The sequence below is a fragment of the Paramisgurnus dabryanus genome, chromosome 10 (genome assembly GCF_030506205.2).
Source record: "Paramisgurnus dabryanus chromosome 10, PD_genome_1.1, whole genome shotgun sequence".
NCBI lineage: Eukaryota > Metazoa > Chordata > Actinopteri > Cypriniformes > Cobitidae > Paramisgurnus > Paramisgurnus dabryanus.
This window is the reverse complement of record NC_133346.1, coordinates 36,023,979-36,037,227: the sequence shown is the minus strand read 5'-3', so window position 1 is coordinate 36,037,227 and position 13,249 is coordinate 36,023,979. Positions and strand designations below refer to the sequence as shown.

The 13,249-nt window shown below is 36.4% G+C and overlaps 1 protein-coding gene across 1 annotated transcript; it reads left to right on the top strand.

Annotated features, from left to right (window-relative positions):
- The first annotated feature begins 238 nt into the window (after window positions 1-238).
- Window positions 239-12,927, top strand: LOC135718330 (E3 SUMO-protein ligase ZBED1-like). Its single transcript, XM_065240677.1, has 3 exons — window positions 239-484; window positions 1,376-2,917; window positions 12,796-12,927. The coding sequence occupies exons 1-3, from the start codon at window positions 239-241 to the stop codon at window positions 12,925-12,927; spliced, it is 1,920 nt and encodes a 639-aa protein (XP_065096749.1).
- Window positions 12,928-13,249: the final 322 nt, after the last annotated feature.

Below are 13,249 nucleotides of genomic sequence, written 5' to 3'. Positions count from 1 at the left end.
TTAAATTCTTCTTTAGAAATACGGCATTTAAACCCACGTGCACCGAACAAGAAAATGTATGCTTACATACAGTCCGTTAGTGTTGTCAAAAGACCCGGTACTTCGGTACCAAGCCGGTACTAAAAAAAAAAAAAAGTTACGGTTCCACGTTTTTTTAAGAACCGGGTACCCGGTCAACCCGGTTCTTGATGCGCAAGGTGCGCACGCAGTCGCGTCCTCGTTATATAAGCACTGAGACATGGCGACCGGCGGTGCTGCTGATGCAGCGGCGGCTCAGAATCCACTTGTTGAGAAGAAAGGAGGAAAGAGCCACGTATGGAGATATTTTGGGTTTGCAGCTGATGACAAGGGTAACATTATAGATCCCCAAAAACCAGTTTGCAAAAGATGTCACCGAAGTTTTCTCTCAAGAGGAGGAAACACTTCAAACTTAATAAAGCACCTTAAAGACAGACATCCGGATCTAATGAGAGAGTTTAAGCAGGTAAGTTTCAATTTAATTTTGTTCTTAGAGCTTCTGTTATGAATATTATGCCGTATTTTAATTTGAGTGTCGGGTTGAAAATGGATCGCTGCTTGCGCAGTTAATCATTAGCATAGGCGCGGCTAACGCTAATATAATGCGTATTAGAAAAAAAGTTTCTTCATTAATCATTTATTGCTCCTATAACTTTTGTTAGGGTAAAAAACAGACGAACATTGTGGTATTTGCTATCTTTTACACACCAGAGGATTTTTAAATGACTCGTGTATTCAAAATATGTGTTAGAAAATATACAAATGTATGGTTAATATTGTTTTTGTCATTAAGCACTTCTAGGCTTAATCTTGGTTAAATATTTTTTAAGCAAGTTTAAAAAAAAAATGAACTCATTTAGGAATAAATTAAAGTTAGAATTGACTAAAACACGTGTTATCTCCTGTATAGTTTGATAACACTTTACCATAAGATATCATTTTCATGCAATCATCAGCTTACAGTGAGTGAACATATATTTTTACGACATTAATTAAAACAACATTTACAAATATTAATTAATGTTAACAGATAAATAATTTTGATTTTAGAAAATATATTTTTGATCAACCCTAAGAAAAATAATTGCTATTTAACTTTTGTTTATTGTTTGGTCATGTTATCTAATATCATCCAACTAATGGAATAGCATTTTAAATTGTTTTCAATAATACAGTTTTATCTATGTAACAGTGATATACAGTACACTTTATCTGCACACTGTAATTTACCTACATTTATTATAAAAGCTAAGGTTTGTTACTGAAAAATTGTGTTTTAGCTAGTGTCAACAATTTAATGTAGCATTTGGTCAGACTCAAGTCTATTGCTTTACTTGAGTATTTTTTTATTTTACAGCTGCAGACTGAGGATGATCATCAAACTCCTCAGCAAACTCTAAAACAGACAACAGTTACAGATGCTTTTCAGCAGCAGCAGAAATATGACAAAAACTCACCTGAAGCAAGAAAACTTAACCGAGCTGTTGCAGAATTTTTATGTACAGATCAAGTGCCCATTTACACGGTTGAAAAACGTGGATTCCAGCAAATGCTTCATCACCTAAACCCAAAATACCAGCTTCCAAGCCGAAACTTTTTTATGTACACAGAGATTCCCCGCCTGTACAATGAAACGAGGGATATCATAATCCAGCATCTCGGAGAGAAACCGTTTTACAGCTGCACAACAGATCTTTGGACAAGTAGAACTGCAGACACTTTTATGTCTGTAACTCTGCAGTACATTACCAAATTGTGGGAATTGCAATCCTGGTGCCTTGGCTGTTGTGGTCTCAACACAGATCACACTGCTGAAAGTTTGAAGGAGGCCTTTGAAGAGAAACTTGAAGACTGGAATTTGGACATCATAAGAATGTCAGGCATTACAACTGATAATGCCACAAATAACAAAAAAGCCTTCGAAGACTACACCTGGATTCCTTGCTTTGGACACAATCTCCATCTTGCTGTAAATAAGGCATTAGAGATTAGCAGGGTGTCTGCATCGCTGTCAAGGCTCCGAAAAACAATCTCTGCCTTTACAAGATCCCCAAAACTTTCACGTCAGCTTGTCAAAAAACAGAAAGATCTCTCCTCTCCAGACCATAAACTCATTCATGATGAACCCACTCGCTGGAATTCTTCATACGATATGGTGCAACGTTTCTTGGAGCAACAGCAGGTTGTCTGTGCTGTGCTGGCTGAAGACAGGAAAAAATGGTATCTGATGCCAAAAGACACGGACATTACAGTTTTAGAAACTGTTAAAGCAGTTCTCGAGCCTCTCAGTCCTTTTACAGATGCACTTAGTGGGGAAAAACATACCACCCTGTCCTCAGTCTTGCCATTGCTTTGGAAGATATATGATTGTCTCAGTTATGAACAAAGTGACTCTGCATTAACCCAGGAGATGAAGGAGAAGATAAACGAGTATCTTCGGCATCGCTATGATAACCTGCAGCTACAGCTTCTTTTAAACACTGCAACTTACCTTGATCCAAGATTTAAGAACAGCTTTGTTTCTCTTAAGGATGATGTGAAGCAAAGTCTCCTGGATGAGGTGAAGAAAATGGGCAATGATGGAAATGTATCTCAAGTTTCTGGAGAGTCAAGTCAAGTGAGGCCTTCTAAAAAATCCAAAACTGACCTGAAGCAACTTCTCTCCACCATACAAGGGGAAAAGAAAGAAAAAGGAGAACCAGCATCCTCAAGTCAAACACAGCTTACTGCAAGTGACGAGTTAAATGGTGAGTTCTTGGTGTACAGTCAGATGCCTGAGGTCAGTGCTGAGGATGATCCACTTTCATGGTGGAAAACAAATATGGGTACACTACCTCAACTATCAGAGTTTGCCAGGAAGTATCTGTGCATTGCTGCATCAAGCTGTTCATCTGAAAGAGTATTCAGTACTGCAGGGTATATTGTAAGCCCAAGACGCTCAAGACTGACTCAGGAACATGTTGATATGTTAGTGTTTCTTTCAAAAAATCTGGAAATGACAAAAAAGTTACCCAAGGAAAATTAACATCAAAGTTCTTTAAATAAATGTAAGCCAGTATTGTTTGGTGTGAAACTTTAAGCAAAGAGTAAGTGAAACTTTTTTTTGTTCTTTTCAATGCTTGTAATTTATTAAGATGTTATTTAGTTACTCAGATGTTTACAATCCTTGAAGTACTTGAATAATGCCATTGTTTTGTTTACATTTTATATTATTTCAGTGTTACTCAGTCATGGCATATTTTGTTACATTTATAAAAATGTTTAATGTTATAAGAAAAGTGTGTTAAGTAATTTGTGTGTTTTTGTTTAACTTTATTAATAAAAAATAGTGTTTTGTTTGAATAACATGTTTTTGTGTTTTGCTTTGGTACCGGAATTGGTACCGAGAACCGTGAATGTTCACTGGTATCGGTACCGAATACTGAATTTTTGGTACCGTGACAACACTACAGTCCGTGTATGATATCTTTTTTATTTAGTTTTACATATTTTTATTTATATGCATTTAATAATAGTCTACCGTAAGGTCATAATGTACACACTGTTAAAATTGATTCAGTGGCTTTGTAAATATCTCTAAAATAAATGATTAAAGTAACTTAATAAAATCTCTTAATGCAGTAATGCGATTTTTTTAGTTGGAAAATAAATTACTAAAAATAGAACAGATATTTTGTGTAAAATGTACATATATTATTTGATGTATACGCCTTAATAATATAAGTATTACATTTACAGATTATTTTAGTCAATATATTTAAAAAGGTCAGAGTAATATATTTAAGTTTTTAAAACTGTAATAATTGCATATTTCAAATTATTATTATTTCTATTTGACATCAAAAATGTGTAAGTTTTACGCCTAACTTAAAGTATGATTTACTTATATTTTCACATTGATATTATTTGAGTAAATGTAGGCAAAAAATTAATTAATAATAAGTAGAAATAATGTCAATTTTAAACAATCACATAGCCAACGGTTTTTAATCAGTAACAAAAGAAACTGCGCATTTTGCCGATGACAAACACCTCAGAAACTCCTCGAATTTATGAATATTTACACTCACAATATGATTTTATTTCCTTAGTACAAAAGTATAACATATTATACAAATTCTCAGTGAAATGTATTAAACACCAATGCATACTTTTTATCGTGTTTCATACCATGTAAAGGGAAACATGATAATATAAAAAGTAGCCTACTGTTCAGTAATGCAGAAAAGCGCACCACAACCATGTTAAATCTATTAAAACGTTCAGATGCAAAAATGAACTAAATGTAAAATTAGATAAACTAGTTAATGATATTGCGTAAATGCGCTCGGTCTCTTCAAAGGTCTTCGCGAATTATTTTGTTATAAGACTCGATTATCATACATCACGTCTCTTCTACTGTAAGTACACGGAAAAAATAAGACAAATGATGCGCGTTTGAGTCGGATTTTTATGAAGAATATGAAGAATAACTTCGCCAACAAAATGTTTGCCAAAAAGCATGCATTTGTATGACATCAAAGTCTATCGCCTAAACATCGATAATCCGTGTCATGTTACTTCAATATCATACAGTATACGCTCAGCATGAAGTCGAGCACACACATTGTCGTCAGTATGGCCTACAAGAAACACGCCTGCCCTCTACAGGTTTTTATATTTCCTGCGTCCCCCACCGAACCCCCCTTTTGCGGGATCTCGCAGAATTTCGGAAGTCTCCGCGGCATTCTGGTCTCAGAGACGCGCATTTTTAAAAGCCACATCTGTATAGATTGCCAAGCCATGCTATGTTTAATTTGATGGAGAAAGGAGGAGGAGAAGTCACAAGGAGAAGTCAAATCAGGTATTTCAAAACTTCTTTTACCCCTCATCTTTTGTCCTCCGGTTCTTAGTGTATACTTTTACTTAGCTGGAATTTCATACTCCACAGTCCGCATTTTCATTGTGATGCCCTGCCGAGGTCTCTTATTTGCGACCCTGTACTAAATTGCGCTGCTCTTATAGATTGCAATGGTCATTATGGAAATGTGCTTATGTCATTATTATGCCTGTGTATTTTATTTGCGCCTTTGTAGTAAATCACACGCAAATGTTCCACTACGGCGCTTATTTGGAATTGAGCTCTCACGTCCTTTTTAATAAATGCCCTACTAAAATCTCAATTTAAGTTACTGATAATTAAAGTCTGCAAATAAGTTAAATTATTCTGTTCAAATATAAAGAGAAACAACATGTGTGAAGACATTCACTATAAATACAAAAGACATCATACGGGACAAAATATGTTAGCCAAAAACAATGCAAAAGTTTTTTTGCGTCATTTGAAAATGCAATGGCAGCGGGAATGAATATCTTTATTTGAAGATTATTTATAGTTAATAAACTTTGTGTCTTTAGAAAACTATTCAGGTTCATTAAAAATAGTCAGATCGTTCTTGAGTTGGACATCGCTATTGCGTTTTGGAGCATTCAGCGCATTACTCACGACGGCTAATAATTTAATGATAAGATTAAAATTAAAAAGTAGTCCTTTTTACAATGTTTTCCTCACAAAAATGAATCTTAGGTAAATGATTGGACAAACGAAAGACATTTTTATTAACAGTAATTGAGATCAAAGCAAAATCTAAATCTTTTCGCGTACCCCCTGGAAACTCTTCACATACCCCCTGGGGTACACGTACCCCCGGTTGGGAATCACTGGTCTAAGGGGCGGTTTCCCGGATAGGGATTAGACTAGTCCTAGACTTAAACACTTTTAAGAGCTCTCCAAACTGAAAACAACTTGCACTTACATATCTTAAAATACATCAGGGCCCTTTGTTTTACCTCAAAATGCACACAGGTAATGTTTTTAGTAAGGCATGTTTGTTAAAACTAGTTATATTTCCTACTTAAACTAAGGCCTAGTCCTGGATTAAGCTAATCCTGGTCCGGGAAACCGCCCCTAAATGTTTAGTTTTAAAACCATTTTAAAAAGCTGGTTATATTTTAATGTTTCTGCACAATTTCAGCAGACAGTGAGGTTCGGGTTTGTTCCAATCAGAGCTCGTGAGCGGAGAGCGCATTTCTGAATATTAGAAATATTTTATTAGAAATATATATATATATATATATATATATATATATATATATATATATATATACAGTCTTGTTCAAAATAATAGCAGTACAATGTGACTAACCAGAATAATCAAGGTTTTTAGTATATTTTTTTATTGCTACGTGGCAAACAAGTTACCAGTAGGTTCAGTAGATTCTCAGAAAACAAATGAGACCCAGCATTCATGATATGCACGCTCTTAAGGCTGTGCAATCGGGCAATTAGTTGAATTAGTTGAAAGGGGTGTGTTCAAAAAAATAGCAGTGTGGCATTCAATCACTGAGAAATCAATTTTGTGAAGAAACAGGTGTGAATCAGGTGGCCCCTATTTAAGGATGAAGCCAACACTTGTTGAACATGCATTTGAAAGCTGAGGAAAATGGGTCGTTCAAGACATTGTTCAGAAGAACAGCGTACTTTGATTAAAAAGTTGATTGGAGAAGGGAAAACCTATAAAGAGGTGCAAAAAATGATAGGCTGTTCAGCTAAAATGATCTCCAATGCCTTAAAATGGAGAGCAAAACCAGAGAGACGTGGAAGAAAACGGAAGACAACCATCAAAATGGATAGAAGAATAACCAGAATGGCAAAGGCTCAGCCAATGATCACCTCCAGGATGATCAAAGACAGTCTGGAGTTACATGTAAGTACTGTGACAGTTAGAAGACGTCTGTGTGAAGCTAATCTATTTTCAAGAATCCCCCGCAAAGTCCCTCTGTTTAAAAAAAAGGCATGTGCAGAAGAGGTTACAATTTGCCAAAGAACACATCAACTGGCCTAAAGAGAAATGGAGGAACATTTTGTGGACTGATGAGAGTAAAATTGTTCTTTTTGGGTCCAAGGGCCACAGGCAGTTTGTGAGATGACCCCCAAACTCTGAATTCAAGCCACAGTACACATTGAAGACAGTGAAGAATGGAGCATGATATGGGCATGTTTCTCCTACTATGGTGTTGGGCCTATTTATCGCATACCAGGGATCATGGATCAGTTTGCATATGTTAAAATACTTGAAGAGGTCATGTTGCCCTATGCTGAAGAGGACATGCCCTTGAAATGGTTGTTTCAACAAGACAATGACCCAAAACACACTAGTAAACGGGCAAAGTCTTGGTTCCATACCAACAAAATTAATGTTATGGAGTGGCCAGCCCAATCTCCAGACCTTAATCCAATTGAGAACTTGTGGGGTGATATCAAAAATGCTGTTTCTGAAGCAAAACCAAGAAATGTGAATGAATTGTGGAATGTTGTTAAAGAATCATAGAGTGGAATAACAGCTGAGAGGTGCCACAAGTTGGTTGACTCCATGCCACACAGATGTCAAGCAGTTTTAAAAAACTGTGGTCATACAACTAAATATTAGTTTAGTGATTCACAGGATTGCTAAATCCCAGAAAAAAAAATGTTTGTACAAAATAGTTTTGAGTTTGTACAGTCAAAGGTAGACACTGCTATTTTTTTGAACACACCCCTTTCAACTAATTGCCCAATTGCACAGACTTAAGAGCGTGCATATCATGAATGCTGGGTCTTGTTTGTTTTCTGAGAATCTACTGAACCTACTGGTAACTTGTTTGCCACGTAGCAATAAAAAATATACTAAAAACCTTGATTATTCTGGTTAGTCACATTGTACTGCTATTATTTTGAACAAGACTGTATATATATATTAGGGGTGGGCAAAAAAATCGATTCTTAGATGAATCGCGATTCAGACGTGGGCCGATTCTGAATCGATTCACAAATGTCAAGAATCGATTCTTAAATGTTAGTTTACAAAATAACGTCACGTTATCAGAACCAAAAGGCGGAACTCAACTGGGGGAGCGGTGATGCACACGGACAACTTAAGAGAGCGCGCGCTGTACTAGCGCATAGCGGAGCTTACAAGAGCAGAAGAGAAAGAACACTTTAAATGCTTGTAGGACTATACTGCATATATCTCTACATTGAATTTAGGGCTGTCACCATTACTCTATTCTTTTTGAGGAGTTTTAAAAAAAACCTTGAGTACATGGCGAGTACTCCTTAAAATAGCGGAGATGCGGTTTAGTGAAACAAACTGTATCAGAAGCATACATATCAGCGCTACGCTGCCTCTCTCTCCATCTCGTTTGCTCGCTCACACACACCGTGCATGTGAATTAACAACTGCGTGAGGCAAGAATGCGCATCCATGTGAATTTTGGAAGTTAAAGACGACTGAGCTGCAGTGGCCTGTCAAAACACATTTGAGAAGAAAGGCGCAGCAACTCAAAAAGACCTGCATGTTTCACAATTACTCCAAGACCATAATGACAATTTTGCGCGTGGAGCAGCAGTTGTGCGATCTACCGGCATTGCCTTTGCGATCGACGTATTGGACACCCCTGCCCTAAACCATCCGCAGACTGTTTAGATATAACATGAATATACTTCTGTAAAAATATGCACATAGTTTGTTATTCAGTCGCTGGGTGCGCTGCATTATATAAATACAGTAATACTGCCAATCACTGTGTATAATGATGATGATTAGACGCTTAACGTTCGTGGAAGTTAATGCCGGTTAACATATAGAATTAATATGTCACGTTAAATTAATATTTTTAATGGTTTTAATGTCTTACAACAGAAACAGGACATGTATGTATATAAGAATGACATTATTTATCCCTAGTTGCATTAAAGTACACTATATGACAGTTCAGAGACTAGCAAAGGCGCAAACATTAACCTGGCTTTGAAAGCAATGCGACGTAATGACGTCACAGATATGCAAATTAGTACGTCAAGAATCGATTCTGAATCGAATCGGGACCCTAAGAATCGATTCTGAATCGATTCATGAGGGTCCAAGCGATTCCCACCCCTAATATATATATATATATATATATATATATATATATATATATATATATATATATATATATATATATATATATAGCGGGTTACCATGATCTTCACTTTAATTTTATTACTCTAGAAGGATGTAGTAACATTTGAGTCATTACTAGTGGGTTACCGTTATTCAGATAGTAGTTAATGGAAAGCTAATCTTAAAGTATAGAGTCCTCTAAAAATTCACAGGCTATTCACATATAGGAGCCATACAAAAAAACATATTTTTTGACAGATAAGTTAGGTTAAATAATAAAATCACTGTTTGTGTGGCATTTGGATGGTTAATGAATCTATATGTTCCAGTAGTCTCTTAATGACTCTCTAGTGTGCCATTACCTATTGATAATGCAAAGAGTCTTGTGTACCTGTATTGCAGTTAAATTTATTGCAATTATATAAGTGTCTTAAGTATTGTATGCTTAAAGATATAAAGCATATGAAGCTGCTGACAGGTCTGACGTAAGTACACATGGCCAAGACTACTCATTTAAAACATTAAGGGTGAGTATCTCATCTCTTTAAAACCACTGTGTTTTGAAACCATTTAGAACGCTGAGCTTGATAGATTTTAACTTTAGATGTGACATTTCTGTAATATTGGTTGCACCCTACTGGCCAAAGCTGTAAATGAAATCAAAGTTTATAATGTTTATCAAAAACGAAAATTCATTACTATGTTCTATCTCTTCAATTTAAAGAATCACACCTGTAAGCTTTTCCATAAACACATGTTAGAAAACTGAGGTGTGTTAAATTGGGTTACAATCAGAATGCTTACTTATGTGCAAAATGGGCCTTTTATTAAATAACTTTCACCAATAAATAACTCCTATACCTTTTCAAAACTGCAATCTACCTATTTATTTGTATGGGATACACAAGAAAAGGACAAAAACTGTAAGATCTGTAATGGTGGTAGGATGTAGCCTATATGAGTGTCAGACAACCCCTAGGTTTACAGAAATGGTTTGACCCAATTCTTAGGCAACCAATCATATTGACCCGTTTTAACTGAAAACTGGTGTCTGAATCACGCGTTGTTTACACATACTTAATGTGTATTTTACACATATTTAACGTATATTTAACGTGTTGTTTACACATAAAGTACATGTGAATTTTTCACGTGTAAAGTACACGTTAAGTACGTGTTAAAATACGTGTGTATTTGAGCTATTTGGCCTTCAATACTCGCTCGACTCTCTATGTGGTTGCAGCTGCACAACACGCACTTGCTCGATCAAGATGACTTGGGACTGTGGGGGCGGGACAATGACGGGTGTCCTCGCACCGGTGATCGGTTGTTTAATTTAATCAGTGACACACAATCTTTTGTTCCACAATGTCACTAGTAAAACTAGGTAGAGAGGACATGTTTTAATATGATCATTATCTTTTTAGGGTCAAAATAGCATTAAATTTTAATTTGTTGTTGTGTTTAAGTATCAAAAAAAGGGGTTTTTGTTTAATTTGCCATAATATGGTTAATTTTGTTTGTCAGTATTTTTCTGGTTCAGAGCATTGCTGATGAGTGTTATTAGATGTTTTCATTATCTTAACTATGTTAAACAGCAAAAAAATTAATACATTAAAATTGGTGTAATTGTGTGGTTTGCAGCTTATTGCATGGATCAAACAAGACTATTGTTTTAGCATAATTTACCTTATACAACATAATGGTCATATTAAAGGTAGGGTAACAGATTTGATCCTGAAACATTTTTAGTTATGCTGGTTAAAAGTCTCCTCACATCCTGATAGCAATCACTGTGTTAAGTTGTTTAAATGTATTTGTAGAAATTTATGTCATCTGTGAAAGGTGTAGGACCAAAAAATGTTCAACCAATCATAAATTTTGGTCTGAACTCACGTTTCCTTTTTTGTCCCTCATACGTAAGCGTAATTTGAATGCCCACCGTGCAGCTAGTCCACACAGACACCATACGTCATCGGCGCGTTCACGTGCGCTCACCTCCTGTCTGTAAACAGAGAGAATGGCAAACTTTTCTGCTGAATTGACAACCTGCACAGGATCCACAAAACGAAAGACATCTTTTATAACAACAGCAAAAACTGCCTGGTTCAGCAAAGAGCAAAAACCCAAATCAACATCGGCAACATTACTGCTTTACCACAAGATGCAAACAGCTGCAGGAGGCAAAGGGTCTGAAAGGGTCGTTGCACTGTTTATTTTGGTAAGGTAGGTACGCAATATGTTTGTATTGAGACGGATTCAGATATTATACTTTGATGAAACATTGTGTTGCAAAAGAAATTTGTGTTTGTTTACGGATTAGCACAACGATATAGTTACTACGTCTACACAACCGAAAGTGTGCTTTAACTAATTCTGATGTAAACCAGTTGTTTATGTTGGTTATTTTAGAAATGTTATTCACTTTGTACTGCAAAGTTTTCTCACTGGTGAATGAGACATGAGATGTGACCGTCTGATCTGTGCGTGTTCATGTGTTTTGAAAGAGGCGTGACTTTGGATGGCGATTTGACTGGAGGGTGGGGTTTTGATTTCATTGCTAGGCGGCTACCGTTACCAATTTTTCAAAATGCGAAACCCTACCTTAAAAACGTGGCGGGCTGCACAAGATAAAGAGGAGGGCCGCATGTTGCCCCTGGCCCTCCAGTTGCCTATCCCTGATTTAGGGATTTTCAAATTAACAAATCATATATATAAATGTACATTTCAATCTATTAAATCTATTTGATTGTTGGTTTTGATTGTTGGGTAAAGGGTTAGGCTGTTTGGGCCTTGAACTCAGCCTTTCAGAGGCATGTTGTCATGAATGTTCAAACACCTATAGTAAATAGTAATTATTTGAGGTATATTACGTTATTTAAAATTATTTATTCTACACAAATGGGTGCAATGTAAGTATTAAATTTCATTTGAAGTGGTATTAAAAAGGTCTTAAAATGCCTTGAATTTAGGTTTGACAATCCTGGGGGTACCCTGTAATGTGAACTTGAGATTTTTATACGGTTATTAAACTGCACATTATGCGCTGCATACGCAGCCGGTGTGAAAGCACAATGGCCACGCGCAGCAAACGCTCTCCTCACGCTGTGTGAAACCGTTATACTCCTCAGCAGCCGGTCCAAATCTTTGTATGGGGCCACCATGCATGGCCATCAGAGATCCATGGTTGTGCTATAGGACCGGTTGTTCCCTCTTCTACAAACTCAACTATCAGATACATTCTCTATCTGCAACAACCGTTGGCTTTGTTAATGTCTAACAATCTTCTGATTTTAGTTGCTTATATAAATAATTAACATTTATTTAAAAGAAATATGAATCAAAACAAAACATTTGAATGTGTGAAATTAAAGAATAACTAATGAAAACAAATGAATAACTACTGTGTATGTAGAAGAGGAACTGAAACAAAATAATGGTCATATGGAACAAAAAAAATTTCCCCTCAATCTTTTCAAATTTGCAGAATTCTGTTGTTGTTGTTGCAATGGTGTCAACAAGATGGCTGCCAAGTGCTGAGGATGGCAGGGGATATTAAACATTTTTTTTGTGGCGGTTAAAGGTACTGAACGCAATTTAAATTTCTTCCCCCAGTGAAATAATGTTTTGACCTTTTGCCACTTTTCCGCCAATGTAAACAAAGCTGTTGTCATGGTCTAGTTTGATTGTGTATAAACATGTTGGTTCTTTATACTGTGTGTCTCCCAGAAAAGATTCAGGTATAGGGCCGGCTGCATGTTGTTTCTGAGCATTCGTGGGTTGTTTTTCTGTTTGTCTTTCTTGTGCATTTCAGAAAACCATGTGGGCATGTAGGCTTCCGCAAGAGTCTCTTCAGTTTATTGAGGTAATCCTCATATTTAAAAGCACTGAAGTTGTCAAGGACACCATGGTGTTTTGCATCTTCTGCAAGATGTACAAACTGTGAAAATTGTAGGAACAGCAAAAAGTTTTTGTACACCTCTGAATTGAGTAGGTCTTTGTGCATAACAGGGCCTGTGTACAATAAAAACTGCCTGAACTCTGTCACCATCCATCAATCAATTTCCTTCAGTTCCCTCAGTTTGCGAGCAAATTCAATGGGCACACTCGCTAAACAACCTCTCTGTTAATATGTTGACTTGGAAGCACGACAGCCTACATGTTAGAGGACCCAGCCGTAGCCACAAGAGAAGCCGACGCATGACTCCAAGGCACATAAGGTGCATATAATCAGGGGGAATCCATAGACCATATCCAGTGAGGTTTTT

Coding starts and splice junctions, on each gene's coding strand:
- LOC135718330 (XM_065240677.1), top strand. CDS start 239: ATGGCGACCGGCGGTGCTGCTGATGCAGCGGCGGCTCAGAATCCACTT. Junction 485..1,375: donor TAATGAGAGAGTTTAAGCAG/GTAAGTTTCAAT, acceptor TTTATTTTACAG/CTGCAGACTGAGGATGATCA. Junction 2,918..12,795: donor CAAGCTGTTCATCTGAAAGA/GTATTCAGTACT, acceptor TGTGCATTTCAG/AAAACCATGTGGGCATGTAG.